At 35.9% G+C, this 18,533-nt stretch overlaps 1 protein-coding gene, 1 long non-coding RNA gene and 1 other non-coding gene across 3 annotated transcripts; 2 read left to right on the top strand and 1 right to left on the bottom strand.

Moving 5' to 3' along the window:
* Positions 1-200: 200 nt before the first annotated feature.
* Positions 201-3,697, top strand: LOC131173367 (uncharacterized). Its single transcript, XR_009143677.1, has 2 exons — positions 201-690; positions 3,550-3,697. It is a non-coding gene; the product is annotated as an uncharacterized LOC131173367 (long non-coding RNA).
* A 2,135-nt stretch (positions 3,698-5,832) lies between these two features.
* On the bottom strand, positions 5,833-5,939 carry LOC131173463 (small nucleolar RNA R71). Its single transcript, XR_009143779.1, has one exon. It is a non-coding gene; the product is annotated as a small nucleolar RNA R71 (small nucleolar RNA).
* A 6,090-nt stretch (positions 5,940-12,029) lies between these two features.
* On the top strand, positions 12,030-12,509 carry LOC131172764 (proline-rich receptor-like protein kinase PERK2). The gene has a single exon (XM_058134284.1). The coding sequence runs from the start codon at positions 12,030-12,032 to the stop codon at positions 12,507-12,509; it is 480 nt and encodes a 159-aa protein (XP_057990267.1).
* The last annotated feature ends 6,024 nt before the right edge of the window (positions 12,510-18,533 follow it).

Below are 18,533 nucleotides of genomic sequence, written 5' to 3'. Positions count from 1 at the left end.
ACATTTTACTGTTCCAACGACTAATGTCTGTTCGGACAGTCAGGATGTCTGGAACTACACTTAAATTATAGTAAAGAGGCATAAATTAATGAAATAAATAAAAAAAATATAGGAAAAATTTTGAGAAAAAATAAATTAAAGTTTAGAGAATTTATAAATTGGTATAAAATAATAAAAATAACCCGATGAGCACCATGAAAGGCATTTTGGTCATTTTACCCCTAGAGGTGAATTTTGACTTAAATGTCAAATTAAAATTTGGAAATAGAATAATTAACATAAATTAATTTTATGAATTTGAATTTGGAAAATGGAAAGGGCAAGAAAAGAAAAGGAAAGAAAAGAAAAGAAAGGAAAATAAAAAGACTTATGGCATTTAAAGAAAAGAAAAAATAAGCTTATGAAAATTTAAAACAAAATTAAGTACAATAAAAATATAAATATATAAAGCACAAGAGACAAAACCCACCTACTTTTCTCTCCATCTTCTTCCCCACTCTCCCTCTCTCTTGCCGTCCACCCTTGTGCTCCCTCTCCACCATTTTTGTCAAGCTTTCAAGCTTGATTTTCCAAGCTTCCACACACCAAAACTTATAGCTCCCTTTACAAAAAATACTCCCTACACCCTAAGGAAGCTTTAGATACCCATTTGAAGAAGAGAAATTGAAGTTTGGCAAGACACCCAAAAAGGTTAGTGCACTAATCCCTCTTCTTCTCTTTATTAAACATGAAAAGCATGTTTAGCTAAGCATAAATACCATTAAAACAAAAAGAAAATCTAGAGGAAAGAACCCTTGAATTTTTGGCAGCCATGGAACTTGAAATTTATTGCTTTTAAGTGATGAAAATTGGTTCTATGAGAATGTGTAATTAGTTGAAATGTTTGGGTGTTTGATTGTGTAGTGTTTGTGTAAATTTGAAACTTTGAAAACTAGGGTTTGTATAAATGTTGAGGACTTTGTGTAAAATGTTGAAATTGATCTATTGGAATGAGATTGTTGCTTATAGAAGTGTATTACATGCAAATTGAAGTAAGGAAGTTGGAGGAGATTGAGTTTTGGAAGTGTCAATTTTCTGCAGGTTGTGTTTGTTGAGGGCAGTGTACATTTTAGGCCATAAATAAAATTGTGTGACCCCAATTGGTATGAGGCCAATTGGAGGTGAAACTAGACCCAAAATAGCCCATTTTCCGTGAAGAAACCATGCCCAAATTCTGTCCAAAACTTGACCTAAATACTGTCCAAATTCGGATTTCCCTGCAACCCAACCCAGAAAATGACCAAATGAACAGTACATGTTCATTTGGTCATAACTCTCTCTATACTGGTCCAATTGACCTAAACTTTTAACCATGGAAAGTTTAGACACAGGGCTACATTTTTCATGAGGACCACTTAACCCAGTTTTGCCTTTAACAAATTCAAATTGTTAGCACAAGTTGGGTCACTGAAACTGCCAACCCAGAAAATGACCAAATGAACAGTACGTGTTCATTTGGTCATAACTCTCTCTATATTGGTCCAATTGACCTAAAATTTTAACTATGGAAAGTTTAGACATAGGGATAAATTTTTCATGAAGACCACTTAACCCAGTTTTGCCTTTAACAAATTCAAATTGTTAGCACAAATTGGGTCACTGAAACTGCCAACCCAGAAAATGACCAAATGAACAGTACGTGTTCATTTGGTCATAACTCTCTCTATACTGGTCCAATTGACCTAAAATTTTAACCATGGAAAGTTTAGACATAGGGATACATTTTTCATGAAGACCACTTAACCCAGTTTTGCCTTTAACAAATTCAAATTGTTAGCACAAGTTGGGTCACTGAAACTGCCAACCCAGAAAATGACCAAATGAACAGTACGTGTTCATTTGGTCATAACTCTCTCTATACTGGTCCAAATGACCTAAAATTTTAACCATGGAAAGTTTAGACATAGGGCTACACTTTTCATGAAGACCACTTAACCCAGTTTTGCCTTTAACCAAATCAAATTGTTAGCACAAGTTGAGTCACTAAAACTGCCAACCCAGAAATTGTCCAAAATACTGTTCCTTTGGTATGCTTGACCAGTTTTGGCAAAAATGCCATAACTTGGTCTCCAAAGCTGCAAATTGCGTGAAAATAGTGCCAAAAGTTTTATAAGACATAGCACAACAATTTTTATGTTTTGACCAAGCTCTAGAAACCATTGCATCCTAGGGAAAATATTAGCCAAAGTTGGGAATTGAAATCTAGAAAATGTTAAGTTGAACCCAGAATGGCATTTGATACCTGTGTGTTCATTTGGCCATAACTCCCACTAGGAAATTCCATTTGAGATTTGCCAATATGATCTAGAAACATGATACTTAGGGCTACAATATTGATTTAGACACCTTTGCCAAATTCTAAGTGTAAAGACCCTAAAAAGAGGGTCAAACATACTGCCCTGAAGTTGATTTTTGCCCTTATAGGACTGAGAGTCTAGGTTAATACATTGACCATAACTCACTATACCAAGTTTGAAAAATTATGAAATTGTACTTGGGAGTCCCTAAGACATAGAGGAACATATCTTGTGAAGGAACCTAAGTCTAAAAATGACCATAAAATGATCAAATGACTGGTCAAAGTTTGTTGACTAGAAATTGTAAATTCTGGACAGCATAGAGGCAAAGGGACCAGTTATGGTATTTTGACCATAACTTGAGTTCTATAACTCCAAATTCAGTGATTCAAAAACTGAAATTCAAGTTTAAACATAGAGGAACAATTGTTATGAAGGAAGTGTGACTAAATAGACATCCTAACCTAGTCAAATTCCTAGATAAAGATAACACATCAACATGAACCTAAAGAAAGGTTCATGGGAAAAATGCTATATATGATAATTAAAATACTCATAAGGATAATTAAATATTAAAAATGATATGAATATGTAAATTGGGACTAATGTCCCATTAATATGAAATTAATGGTACCAATGAACAGTACTAGAAAATAGTAACAGTGAATAGTGCTAAAATAATTAAAAATGTTTAATTGCCCATAGTATACCTAGACTTATTTATTTAGTTTGGATAAATTGGTATACCAATTAGGGACCACAGATAGCAGTACTGCTTATAGAGCAAATCATGAACTGACAATATATGTCTGATATGATTGTTCTACAGGCTATATGCCTACTTACTGGCCATTGTGCCTACTTTATTTCTGGCTTTACAAGCTCGATGGAGTCTCGTGCGACGGTGGCCTCGTGCCCGACAGATGTATACAGGGCAGACATATGGCTGTCTAACACGTATACTCCCGTGTATCCAGCTTTTATAATTTGTTATAGGTTTCTTGGGCATTGATAATAATTAATTAATACTGAATATACAATAAGTAAACAGGAAAGATCCCAATAATTTTAATTGATTCCAAAGTGTAATAAAAAAATGTAAAAGACCCAGAATTTATGATTTGTAAATATTATTTCAATTGTTTAATTATTGTTATTATAAATTATGCACCACTAAGCGTTATGCTTAGCGCGTTGGTTTTCCATCGCGTAGGTACTGAAGATCAGCAGCCGCCACAGTAGTATTCGGACAGAGTTCCGACCAGATCTGCCACCGATCAGAGTCACCTCATCAGTCTTTTGTATTTTGGTAGGGCCCATGTGTAGACTAGTATTTTGGTTCATTATGTCTAGTCATGATGTAATTACTAGTTTATGATGTATTTCATTTTGGACTTGTAATTAAACTTTGAGATTGAAATGAAAACTTGTAATTTATTATCTATGAATTTCTATATGAATGCAATAGATAATACTTCATTTTGAGATCTCATAAATAATTGTAAATGATATGATACATGAGAATATGATATGGAAATGTGTAAAATGAATATGAACATGTTAACAGGTGATTAGTGGAATCCGCCAGATGCTAATAAAATAAGGGAGGCTCTGTCCGGGTCTCCACAGAAATAAGATATAAAAAAAAAAAAAAAAATTTCTACACATAGAATACATGTTTTAAATGACATAAAAAGTTTACAATAGATATGATAAAACAAGATAGGGTGCTCCGGCACCGAATGTGGCACTTCTTGCTCGGCTATACGGTAGACGGGTAAGGGGCGTCACATTTAGGGACCATATAAATTCATCATTTCCTTATTTTTGCCACAAGAGGAAGGGGAGGAAAGACAAAAAGGAAAGAAAAATAGAATAGAGAAAAGGGAGGAGACGACATTTTCTTTTGGGAGGAAACTCTTGCACAGCTTTGGAGCTCCAGAAACCAGAGACTTTGGTTCTTCCACCTGGGTTTTTCTATTTCAGTCCTCTTATCATGTTTTCCTTTACTTTTCCATCAATATTTCTTGTAAATACCATCATGAGTGAGTAATTTCTTTAGATTTCAGAGTTGGAAAATATGTTTTAGATTAATTTGTGGATTTGGACTGGGTATTTCCTTATTTTACATGAATATGAGTTTTGATTCCTTCCTTGTGTGCTTGATTTACTTGCCTAATGTTGGTACCCATTGGGTATTGTGTTAATCTTTGATTGAAGGACCGAAAGGTGAAAGTCATTGATAGGTAATCATGGATTGGAACTTAAAATCACCTAGATTTAGAAATAAACTAGGATTTTAAGAGGAATTAATTATTGGTTACAAAACTTAATGGGTTTTAAAGTAATCAAATACATACGAAAGTAGGTTTGGTTATTTTAGAATACACTTTGATTTGCTTGAAAAAGATATCAAAGGGATTTAGAATCAATTTCCTTCAAACTCTATTTTTCCCTAAAAATTGGAATGCCCAAAGACAAATCCAAATTAATTTATGCATAAAACCCCAACTCTGGAATCACTTTTACCATAATTAGACTTTCATTTAAATTACCCATTGTTAATTTTAGTTTAATTGCGAACTAGAATTAGAATTTATTTGTTTGCTCCTTACCCATTTCAATTAGATTAATCAATTTATCTTGCTCATTTACATTTACCATTTATTCATTAATCATTAGCCCAAATAATCGCCTCATTCATAGTTTGGTAATCAAACAGCAAATCCTCGTGGGAACGATACTTGATTCATCACTTTATTACTTGAGACGACCCGTATACTTGCGGATTTTCGTACACCAAGTTTTTGGCGCCGTTGCTGGGGATTTGATTTTTGTTTGATATTGAACAATTGTTTGTTTGGTTAATTTGGGCATTTTATTTTATTTCTTTTTTACCATTTTACTTTGAGAATTTGTTTATTTTGTTTTTCAGGTGCTTTATTTTATGAGAAGGACAAAAAGTGAAGAAATCAATCTATTCTTTAACCCAGAAATAGAGAAGACAGCAAAAGCTTTAAGAGCAGAATCTAAGAGGAGAAAAGCTGAAATTAAAGCTCAACAACAACAAGAAAGAGCACAAGAGCAAGAGGAATTACAAGAAGAAATGGCCAACAACAACAACAATAACAACCGCTCTGTGAAAGATCATGCCTATCCTAACATTGGAGATTTCATGCCAAGTATCACAAGACCAAGGGTAGAAGCTAATAATTTTGAACTGAAGCCTGCACTCTGTCAGATGGTGCAACAATCACAATTTGGAGGAAATGCAAGTGAAAGTCCACATGTGCATCTAGCACACTTTCTTGAGATCAGTGATATGTTGAAGATAAATAGAGTTTCTGATGATGCAATTCGACTTAGATTATTTCCTTTTTCTCTGAAGGACCGAGCTAGAGAGTGGTTACATTCTTTGCCACCGGGTTCTATCACAACATGGGATGAACTTTCTCAAGCATTTTTAGCTCAATATTTTCCACCAAGCAAGACAGCTAAGCTGAGAAATGAGCTGACTTCTTTCAAACCTAGAGATGATGAGAGCTTGTATGAAGCATGGGAAAGGTACAAGGATTTGCAAAGGAGATGTCCACATCATGGGATTCCTAAGTGGATGCTTGTTCAACACTTTTACAATGGAGTTTCACCAGCTATTAGAAGTACGATTGATGCATCTTCTGGAGGTGACCTTATGGAGAAATCTGAAGATGAAGCTTTTTCTGCTCTTGATAAAATTGCTTATAACAACTACCAATGGAGTTGTGAGAGGAGTGAGATCAAGAAACCAGCTGGTATGTTTGAGCTTGATGCCATGAATATGATTAACGCTAAGTTTGATGCTTTGACAAGGAAGATGGACAAGCTAAGCATGAAAGTAGATTCTTCAGCCGGAGGTTCTAGTAATTCAGTAGAAGTTGGAGCTGCAAATGTCAATTGTGCAGCAGATTTTTCTACACTTAATCAAGATTTTTCAAGTGAGCAAGTGGATTATGTGGGGAACTACAATCAAAGACCAGGTGGTAACTCATTTTCTACAACTTATGATCCAGCATGGAGAAACCACCCAAATTTCTCTTGGGGAGGTAGACAAGGGCAAAATCAGAATTTTCAGCAACCTTCTGGATATCAACAAAATCAGAATTTTCAGCAGAATAGAGGCCCTCCTCCTGGAATTTCTAAACCTCAAAATGCACTTGCTCCACCTCTACCACAACAAGCACAACTAGACAAGACAGCTAGATTGGAATCTATGATTGAAACTCTACTTGTGAGCCATCAAAGTCAACAAGAAATGATTTCTCAATTAGCATCTAAAGTAGATCAAATGGCAACACACAATAAGATGTTAGAGAATCAAATAGCTCAACAAGCTAGCTCTTCAAGTAACAAAGCATTTGGGAAGCTCCCTAGCCAGCCAGAAAATTCAAGGGAGCATTGCAAGGCTATTACATTGAAAAGTGGAAAAATATTGGAAAATGGAGATAAAAAGATTGAAGAGAAAATTGAAGAAAAGAAAAGCAGAGAAGGAGATGAACAAACTGAAGCTGAAGTTAGAATTGAAGCTGAGAAAGAAAATTCAGTGGAAGAAAAAGGAAGTAAGGAGAGGGAGAGCAAAGAAGAAGAGCCTAAATATGTTGCACCTAAAGCCTACATGCCACCTTTACCATTCCCACAAAGATTTCAGAAAGCAAAATTGGATAAACAATTTGTGAAGTTCTTGGAGGTATTGAAGTCTTTGCATGTCACTATTCCTTTCACTGATGCCTTAGCAAAAATGCTTTCATATGCTAAATTTTTGAAGGAAATTTTATCTAACAAGAAGAAATTGGAGGAATTTGATACTGTAGCTCTCACGGAAGAAAGCAGTGCTATCTTGCAAAATAAGCTTCCACCCAAACTGAAGGATCCTGGAAGTTTCTCCATACCGTGTCACATTGGGGATATCAGTATAGATAAGGCTTTATGTGATCTTGGAGCCAGTGTTAGTCTGATGCCATTGTCTATCTATGAGAAAGTGAAGATTGGAGAAATGAAGCCTACTACCATCTCACTACAGTTAGCAGATAGGTCTATTAAATTTCCAATTGGGGTGATTGAGAATGTTCCTCTGAAAGTTGGGAAATTTTTCATACCAGTGGATTTTGTGGTATTGGAGATGGAGGAGGATGTACACATACCTATTATTCTTGGCAGACCTTTCCTTGCTACTGCTGGAGCTGTGATTGATGTAAAAAATGGGAGGCTTACATTAGAAGTTGGGGAAGAGAAAGTTGAATTTAATTTGTTTCAAGCAATGAAAAAGAAAGATGATTCAAACTCATGCTTGAGAGTTGATGTGATAGATGAAGAGGTTAGAGAAGTGCTTAAAAAGCAACATCCTAAAGATCCCTTAGAAGCTTGTTTGGTTCATAACATCAGAAAAGGGGATGAGATTGAAGAAGCTGCAGAATATGCTACAATTTTGGAAGGAAATCCACCTTTGCCTATGGCTGATATTGAAAAGATTGGGAACTTGAAGCAAGAAACAACTTCATCATCAAAGCTTGAAAAAGGTGAAGCACCGAAGGTAGAGTTGAAACCTCTTCCAACAAATCTCAGGTATGCTTTTCTAGGCCAAGATTCTACATATCCTGTGATTGTTAGTGCTAAATTGACCGATTGTGAAGTTGAAAAATTATTGAGAGTTCTTAGGAAGCATAGAAGGATAATTGGTTATACCATTGATGATATTAAAGGAATACATCCTTCTGTGTGCATGCATAGAATTTTGTTGGAAAATAATCATAAAGCCTCTCGAGAGTCACAAAGGAGATTGAATCCAAATATGAAAGAGGTTGTGAAAAAGGAGATCTTGAAATTGCTTGATGCAGGTATTATTTACCCTGTTTCTGACAGCAATTGGGTAAGTCCAGTTCATGTTGTACCCAAGAAAGGGGGCATCACAGTAGTGAAAAATGAAAATGATGAACTAATACCTACAAGGACTGTAACTGGATGGAGAATGTGTATAGACTACAGGAAATTTAATAATGCAACCAGAAAGGACCATTTTCCATTACCATTTATAGATCAAATGCTTGAGAGACTAGCTCATCATTCTTATTTTTGCTATTTGGATGGCTATTCAGGGTTCTTTTAGATCCCTATTCACCCAGATGATCAGGATAAAACTACCTTCACATGTCCTTATGGTACCTTTGCATATCGAAGGATGCCATTTGGACTATGTAATGCCCCTGCTACATTTCAAAGATGTATGATGTCCATATTTTCTGACATGATTGAGGGTATTATGGAAGTGTTCATGGATGATTTTTCTGTGTATGGTAAATCTTTTGATGAATGCTTATCTAACTTGTCTAAGGTTTTGCAGAGATGTGAAGAGTTCAATTTAGTTTTGAATTGGGAAAAGTGCCATTTTATAGTACAAGAAGGAATTGTTTTGGGGCATCTTGTGTCAAACAGGGGTATTGAGGTGGATAAATCAAAGGTAGAAATTATTGAGAAAATGCCACCCCCAACATCTGTGAAGGGAGTGAGGAGTTTCTTGGGGCATGCTGGATTTTACAGGAGATTCATCAAGGATTTCTCTAAAATTTCTAAGCCTCTTACCAATTTATTGAGTAAAGATGTGGAATTTAATTTTGATACTAATTGTATGAATGCTTTTTGCAGGATAAAGGAAGCTTTGATATCTGCTCCTATTATGCAGCCACCCGATTGGTCATTACCTTTTGAGTTAATGTGCGATGCTAGCGATTATGCCATTGGGGCTGTTTTGGGACAAAGGAGAGATAAGAAGGTGTATGCAATATACTATGCAAGTAGGACCTTAGATGATGCTCAAATAAATTACTCTACTACAGAGAAAGAGTTTTTGGCAGTGGTATTTGCAGTAGACAAATTCAGGTCCTATCTTGTGGGGTCAAAGGTAATAGTGTACACGGATCATGCAGCTATCAAGTATCTTCTTCAGAAAAAAGAGGCTAAACCTAGATTGATAAGGTGGGTGCTACTCCTTCAAGAGTTTGACTTGGAAATTAAAGATAAGAAAGGAGTAGAGAATGTGGTAGCAGATCATCTATCTAGATTGAGGCAAGAACAAGGAGAAAATTTGGGAAAAGAGCCCCCAATAGATGATTATTTTCCTGACGAGCAACTGTTAGTAATCATGAATGCACAAGTCCCTTGGTATGCAGATTTTGTGAACTATCTAGTGTGTGGAATCCTTCCACCTGATCTAACATGGCAGCAAAAGAAGAAATTTCTTTTTGATGTAAAGGATTATGATTGGGAGGAGCCATTTTTGTTCAAGAGATGTGGAGATGGGCTGATTAGAAGATGTTTAGCTGATGAGGAGATAGGGAATGTTATTAAAGATTGCCATTCTTCACTTTATGGGGGTCATATGAGTGTGACAAAGACTGCAGAAAAAGTTCTTCAAGCAGGGTTCTTTTGGCCACACATGTTTAAGGATGTGAGGAAGTTTGTAAATGCATGTGATAGGTGTCAAAGGATGGGTAATATCTCAAAGAGAGATGAAATGCCCCTCCAAAATATATTGGAAGTGGAACTATTTGATGTGTGGGGCATTGATTTCATGGGACCTTTTCCATCGTCCTTGGGACACAAATACATTTTAGTTGGAGTAGATTATGTGAGCAAATGGGTTGAAGCTATACCATCTCCAACTAATGATGTTAGAGTTGTGATTAAATTCCTTAAAAAGTTCATTTTTACAAGATTTGGAACTCCACGTGCCATTATAAGTGATGGAGGTTCTCATTTTTGCAACCATCAATTTGAAAGATTATTACAAAAATATGGAGTGAAGCATAAGATTGCAACACCCTACCATCCACAAACTAGTGGTCAAGTGGAGATCTCAAATAGAGAGCTGAAAAGAATTCTTGAGAAAACAGTGAATAGTTCAAGGAAAGATTGGTCACTAAAGTTAGATGATGCTCTTTGGGCCTATAGAACAGCTTTTAAAACTCCTATTGGAACTACCCCATTTAGATTGGTTTATGGGAAAGCTTGTCATTTACCTTTGGAGTTGGAGCATAGAGCATATTGGGCCATAAGGACACTAAATTTTGACTTAAAAACTGCAGGAGAAAAAAGAATGCTGCAATTAAATGAACTTGAGGAACTTAGATTGGATGCTTATGAAAATGCCAAGCTTTACAAGGAAAGAACTAAGAGATGGCATGATAAGCATATTAGGAGGAAAGAATTTCAGGAAGGTGATGTTGTTCTCCTATATAACTCTAGGTTAAGGTTATTTCCAGGAAAATTAAAGTCAAGATGGTCAGGGCCTTACACTGTTATAAAAGTATACCCCTATGGAGCTGTTGAGATAGGCAATGAAACCTCAGGGACTTTTAAAGTTAATGGGCAGAGATTAAAGCATTATATTGTTGGAGAACCCACACAAAAGGTTGTAGAGGTTTCATGGCTTAGTTCTCCAATCAGGGATACTTAGGTGATTTGGAGTGGAAGGTCAAGCTTAAGACCTTAAACAAGCGCTTCTTGGGAGGCAACCCAAGCGTATCCTTTTATAGTTTATTAATTTTCCATTTCATTTCATTTTCAGTTTTCACCCTCATTAAACTCAAAAGTGACATTTGTTTATCTTTTGTAGGTCATTCATGAAGATGGGGCAAATTAACACTTGTAGCAAAAAGAAAGAATTGAAAGGGGGCAAGTATAAGCAAAATTCTGCAATTTATCCACTGCCTGTGAACAGTAACACCTTTAAACTTGTGCTAAATTGCTGATATTGTAATCTACTTGATAGCACATGTTTGATTTTGTGTTTTGTGTAAATTCTGTGAAATGTAACTTGAATGAGGATTAATTTTGATATTTAGGACTGATGTGAGCTTTATTGAAGTGCAAAAATAGTGTTTGTTGAGTTTCACCTTTTAGTGTATATATAATTTTATAGTCTGATAGGAATTTACATGTTTTTGTTTGAATTGCTGCTAGTTTTTGTAATCTGCAAATTTTGGTTACTGTTTATGCTACTGTTCATGCTGCTTAAAAGGTCAATTTCTATGTCTTTTCTGCAATTCTTGATTGATTGGAACTTGTCTCAAATGCTGCTGAAATGTACTTTTGGTATAAGATCAGAAAGGAGATCATTTCATTAAGTGTGCAAAAGGTAGTCACAATTAGTGCCTTAATTGAAAAATGCTTGCATGAGCTAAATGAAAATATATTGTGTTTGATGAGTTCTAAGAGATGATGAACTTAAATCCCTCAATTTTATGGTGTTTGTGTGTATTTGGTAACTGCTGAGGGTCATAATAGCATTCCATAGCTTTTGGACTGTTTTTGGTAAGCAAAACCACAATTTTTCCCAAAACCTGCCGAAACTTGCTGATGACGTTGCTTGTCAAGCAGAGTCTTAAGCAAATTCTGCTGAACCTTATGCTTAACCCCAAGCATGGCCCATAATACCACATGTCTGCCCCACATTTTAAAAAGCCCAAAACTTCCGCCATTTTATAAAAGCCTCGCCCTCACTCTCGATAAACCTCGCCGACTCCCTTCCAACGCCATTTTTTCCGGCAAATTTTTTACGGGAAACTGAAAGGTTTCTTTCTTTTCATTAAAATGGTAAGAACTAAAATGTGGTCTACCCACAAACCCAAACTCAGCAGATTTCGACATTCTGTCAAATCGAAAATGGGTATTCCATCCTCATTGCCCACAAACCCTAACCCCAGCCCCAGTCCACCGCTCCCTCAGTCCCCACCACCACAAACGCCGCCATTACCTCAATCGCCACCACCTCAGTCACCACCACTACCCCCAAGCCAAATTCCACCTCTCGTTCCGCCAACTCCCTTCTCGCCGCAAACCGAACCGCAAAATGAAACACCAATTTTCGACACTCATTCCCCAGAACCAACACCTGAGGATGCGCCTACTCAAACGAAAACCAAAGGTAAAACTAAAAAAGCTGTAAGTAGATCCAAGAAAACCCCTGTCGGAAAACGAAAACGAGTACCCTCTGTTCCTTTCGACCTAAATTCTCCACCTTCCTCTGAACCAGTCAGCAAAAGGACTAGGTCTTCCTCGCAAACTCCAAAGACTGATGGTCCAAACTCCGCACTCAGTCTCCCTTACACTCTCCAGCACCTGCGTCATCTGCCGATAATATAGAGGAGGTAATTTCTCCATTACCTTGGGCTTTTAAGGATATGGGTATGAAAAATGCCTATGAGAAATTAGTTTCTAAACCTATTTTGGCAAACAAGTATATGGATGAGCAGATTTTGAAAGAATTAGGCATTTATGACTCTGTATTTGCCTATTTGGATGCTATTAGCTGGACTGATTTTGCTAAGATTAGGGAACCAGTGTACAAGGATTTGACCCTAGAATTTTTGAGTTCCTTAAGGCTGAATTTCAAACCAACAGTGCCTGAACATAAAGATGTGATATATTTTCGATGTGCTGGAATTGATAGGGAGTTAGATATGGATGCTATGAATGCAATTTTTGGTTTTCAAGGTTCGGGGTATAAAAATATTGAGTGGCAGCAAACTGTTTATGACCCTGTTCAATTCTGGAAGGATATTGCACCTTTTGGGGGTTATTATAGACAAAGGACTGCAAAAGCCTCTAGGATAGTCGATCATGTGTTGAAATACCTCCATAGGTTCATTTCTTACACTGTTTTAGGAAGGGGACACAGTAACAGTATTGTGGGTGCTGGTGACTTGTTTCTCTTGTGGTGCATGAAGGAGAGAAAACAAGTAAGCACAGCCCATTTCATAGCTACTCATTGGCACCAAATTGTCACAAAGCATACTAAAGGTAGTATAGTTTTTGGGGGGTATATAACTGCTATAACAAACTCATTTAGCTTTGATGCTAGTCTATATAAATTGCTGCCAGTTTCTGGGGAATCATATATAGACAGCACAATGTTGCTGCATATGGATGTTTGTGAGAAAATAGGCCATACCTATACTCTGTTACAGCAGCATCCTGATACCACTGGTACTACAGACCCCACTACCTTTGCACCAGCAGAACCACAACCAACCACTACCCCACAGTTTTCAGCAGACATTTTGTCCCTCTTAAGATCCTTGGAATCCAGAATAGCAAGTTTCACTGTCCAACCATCTGTTCCCTCACCTGACACCACAGAAATTCTTGCTACCTTGAAGAGCTTAGAAATCAAAATTGAAACCATGGGTCAGCAGCAGGTTAACCAAAAGAAGAAGCTAGAAAAGAAACTTAAAAAGAGATTTTTATCTCTTAAAAAGAAACAGAAGCAACATCAACTTCAAATGTTGGAGCTTTACAACAAACTGGCCCAATCTTACAACAATTTATATCATTGGGGCCAAGCCATGCTTCAAGAAATGAAAGACCTCACAGAAAATTTGGAAACTGCTTCTGAAGCTTCGGATCACAATGAACCTACTGCAGAACCTGAAGCAGATCCTGACGCAGCACCAAAGCCTTGACAGCAGAGCTTGATCAGTAGCAATAGTTCTAATTTCTGTTTTAGGTTTATTTTGTAATCTGTTTATTTTAATTTTCAAACTTTGGTAATAGTTGTAATACTTTGGTAATTAGTTTTTATGATTATACTTGCACTTCTTTCTTTTAGTTTACTCTATTTTATTTTCTGCTATGGACATAGTTACTCTGTGAATGCTTTTTGGTTTAATTTTTTATTTAAATGTTAGATTTTATTTCTTTACACTTTTTCATTTTCTTGCACATTATTTTTGCACTCTATCTTTTTCTTCAATCCTAATTTTGCTGACATTGATGAGTTGCACAAATTTTCTTTGAGCCGCATCTGTTTCACATCATTTGGAGGTAACAGCTTACCCTTTTACCATTTATGCTTATGGTATGTTGCCAATGCTTATGCTTTCGCTTTACCCTACGCAACAGGTTAAGCAACATCTTAAGCAGTGTAAATTCATACATTTGGGATTCTTTTTCACATTTTTCTCTCTAAAGCTTCATTGTTAATATCACTTTGAGCTAATTTTGGAATTCTTGACCTTATATTGATTTACTCCCCAATTGTATAAATTTCATTAATTGATTAGTTTACACAATTTTGCCCATCTTTGCATTCATTTTAGACATTGAGGACAATGTTTCATTTGAGTTTGGGGGTGAGGGCAAAATTTTTGCAAAATTTTTTAAAAAAATTTCTTTCATTCATTTATTGCATTTCATTCATTCATATATAGATAATTCATACACTTATACATAAACCACACACATGTCTATACTCATACACATACATTTGCATATAGTTTTCATATAGATTACACTTAATTTTAATTTGATTTATGCATTCATTTTAGGATCATGCATATCATAAAAATAAATTTTTACCTTGTCCTTAGAGGATTGAGAGTTGCTTTGAAGAGCAATTAAGCTTACTTTTAGAAGGGTTTGATGGATTGAAAGTTCTAGATAGGTGCAAAGTTGTTAGATTCTTGCTTTAGTTTATATCTTCTTAGCCAAGGGCCACCCAATCAATTGCATTGACTTTGAGTGCTTAGAGAAAACTCTAGGGTGAGAAGTAGCTAATTGATGTCTCACCAATCCTAGAACAATCTTTCTAAACCTTTCAAGGCGAAATCATAGCATACACTTGAAAAAGAAATGATCTAGGCATTCTTTGAATTTTAAACCCATATTTTAGCCTTAGCCAACCTCACTTCAAAATTTCCTTTGAAACCAATTTGAGCCTACATTTATCTCTCTTATTTCTTTGGAACCCACATTAATGCCTAGCCATAAACCCAAACACTTACTTACCCTCCATGAGAATAATTCTTTAAGTAATAGATACACATAAAAAAAAATATATAACAATTAGTTGGGAGAAATGACTAAAATAAAAAGGTTAGCAAATTCAATTATGGTATGTAAAGTAATTCACCACCCAAGTACACAAAGAAATGAGTTTGGGGGTGAATTGAAAAGGGACAATTGTAATTCAAAGTCAATGTTATTTATGTAGTCCCTCTAAAAGCTTCAAAATTATATGCTAGCATTGGTGAAAAGTTGTAAAGTTCCTTCTCCCAATTGATTCAAAAAAAATATATATATATATATATATATATATATATATATATATATATATATTTTGTGTATCTTGATCTTTTAATAATTTGATTATTCTCATATTTTGTTACCTTTATCCTTTCCTTGTTAACCACATTATCACCCCCTTGGCCCCATTACAACCCTTGAAAGTCCTTTTGATCTTTTGATAGTGTTTTGCTACATTAGTGGAGATTGGAATAGGAGAATTGCCTATGGGATTGGGATATCATTAATCCATTCATTTACTTCCATCATTATTTGGGACACTTTAGTTTATGGATTACCCATTAGTCTATTTAGGCATGATTATTCTTTGTGATTGATTGGTTTGGGTTTAATGATATGGATAATTGACCCAAGGCTAAGCGGTGATAACTTTGGTAAGGATTGAATTCTTTGCATCTTGAAAGTGGGTATATGGTGTGTTGGTGGCTAAAGGTAAGCTTGAGAGTTTGGATAAGTAATTTTCATAAATTTAAGGTAAGGTACCCCAAATTGTATTAATTGTTTTTAAATTGCTTGAGGACAAGCAAAGGTTTGAGTTTGAGGGAATTTGTTATACTCAATTCATATAGGCATTTTAGGGTAGTTTTGCATCCATTTTGCCCTCATATTTTAGTATATTTTATGTTTTTAGCTTTATTTTATCTTATTTGTTAATTTTAGATACTTTATATTTGATTTTTGTAATTTTGTTGTTTTTGATAGGATTTTGTGGCAAATCGAAGATCAATGAGTGCAATAGGAAATAATTTGAAGAGATTTGAAGTTCTTTAAGCATGGAGGAAAGTTGAAGAAATCAAGCCTTGAAAGAGCAAACTAGTCGAAATTTGCTTGAGACTTTGCTTAAGGTCATGCTTAGGGTAAAGCGGCAGTACTTAAGGAGCAGCACAAGTCAAGCATGAGCAGAAGAGTCCATTCTACTCTAAGTCTGCCGAGATTTGCTGAAGGTCTGCTTAACCTTAAGCAGACAGTGCGACCAGAGGCTAAAATTTGCTAAGAAGCTGCTTAGGGTTAAGCCGACTGCCCAGAACGTGAAAGATGCTGCTGACTTGGATAATTTTACACCTCATTTCCTATCCACTCCTTGGCTTTTATTTACTTTTAGGGCAACTTTTAGGGACCATATAAATTCATCATTTCCTTATTTTTGCCACAAGAGGAAGGGGAGGAAAGACAAAAAGGAAAGAAAAATAGAATAGAGAAAAGGGAGGAGACGCCATTTTCTTTTGGGGAGGAGCTACTGCACCAGTTTTGGAGCTCCAGAAACCAGAGACTTTGGTTCTTCCACCTGGGTTTTTCTATTTCAGTCCTCTTATCATGTTTTCCTTTACTTTTCCATCAATATTTCTTGTAAATACCATCATGAGTGAGTAATTTCTTTAGATTTCAGAGTTGGGAAATATGTTTTAGATTAATTTGTGGATTTGGACTGGGTATTTCCTTATTTTACATGAATATGAGTTTTGATTCCTTCCTTGTGTGCTTGATTTACTTGCCTAATGTTGGTACCCATTGGGTATTGTGTTAATCTTTGATTGAAGGACCGAAAGGTGAAAGTCATTGATAGGTAATCATGGATTGGAACTTAAAATCACCTAGATTTAGAAATAAACTAGGATTTTAAGAGGAATTAATTATTGGTTACAAAACTTAATGGGTTTTAAAGTAATCAAATACATACGAAAGTAGGTTTGGTTATTTTAGAATACACTTTGATTTGCTTGAAAAAGATATCAAAGGGATTTAGAATCAATTTCCTTCAAACTCTATTTTTCCCTAAAAATTGGAATGCCCAAGACAAATCCAAATTAATTTATGCATAAAACCCCAACTCTGGAATCACTTTTACCATAATTAGACCTTCATTTAAATTACCCATTGTTAATTTTAGTTTAATTGCGAACTAGAATTAGAATTTATTTGTTTGCTCCTTACCCATTTCAATTAGATTAATCAATTTATCTTGCTCATTTACATTTACCATTTATTCATTAATCATTAGCCCAAATAATCGCTTCATTCATAGTTTGGTAATCAAACAGCAAATCCTCGTGGGAACGATACTAGATTCATTACTTTATTACTTGAGACGACCCGTATACTTGCGGATTTTCATACACCAGTTACAGCAAATACAAGAGGCACAGTTAAGGGATGAAAAGTTGCTAACTGTTATGGGCAGAACTCAAGAGGGGAAGGAGACTGATTATGAGTTGAAAGGAGATGGGTGCCTGTACTATAAAGGCAGAATATGTGTACCAAGAGATGAGGAACTGAAGAAGAATATCTTGAAAGAGGCGCACAGAGCTTCCATGCTATGCACCCAGGAAGTACCAAGATGTACCAAGACCTGAAAACACATTATTGGTGGCCTGGAATGAAGAAAGAGATTGGTGATTTTGTGACTAGATGTTTGACATGCCAGCAGGTTAAGGCTGAGCATCAGGTTCCATCAGGGTTGTTGCAACCTATATCCATACCAGAATGGAAATGGGACCGCATTACCATGGATTTTGTGACTGGGCTACCATTGACACAGAGGAAGCATGATACTATATGGGTGATTGTGGATAGATTGACCAAGTCAGCTCATTTCCTACCAGTTAGAACCAGCTACTCATTAGAGAGATTTGCAGAAATTTACATAGATGAGATAGTCCGGCTACATGGAGTGCCAACATCGATCATATCTGACCGAGACCCGAGATTTACTTCGAGGTTTTGGAAGAGGCTACAGGAGTCTTTAGGCACTCAACTACACTTCAAGATCTGGCTTTTCATCCATAGACGGATGGGCCGATCGAGCAGGTGATTCAGGTAACCCTTAGAACCTAGTAAATTATTATAAATGTTAAAAGACTACTAAAAATGACATGAATCACATAATAGGTATTGGAGGATATGTTGAGAAGCTGCATCATTGATTTTGAAGGAAGTTGGGAGAAGTATCTTCCTTTGGTAGAGTTTGCTTACAACAACAGCTACCAAGCCAGTATAAAAATGGCTCCATATGAAGCGTTGTATGGGAGGAGATGTAGAACTCCCTTATGCTGGACAGAAATGGGTGAGGAGAAAATAGTGGGCCCA

Source organism: Hevea brasiliensis, chromosome 14, assembly GCF_030052815.1.
Source record: "Hevea brasiliensis isolate MT/VB/25A 57/8 chromosome 14, ASM3005281v1, whole genome shotgun sequence".
NCBI classification, from domain to species: Eukaryota; Viridiplantae; Streptophyta; class Magnoliopsida; order Malpighiales; family Euphorbiaceae; genus Hevea; species Hevea brasiliensis.
This window is presented reverse-complemented; position numbering and strand designations above follow the sequence as displayed.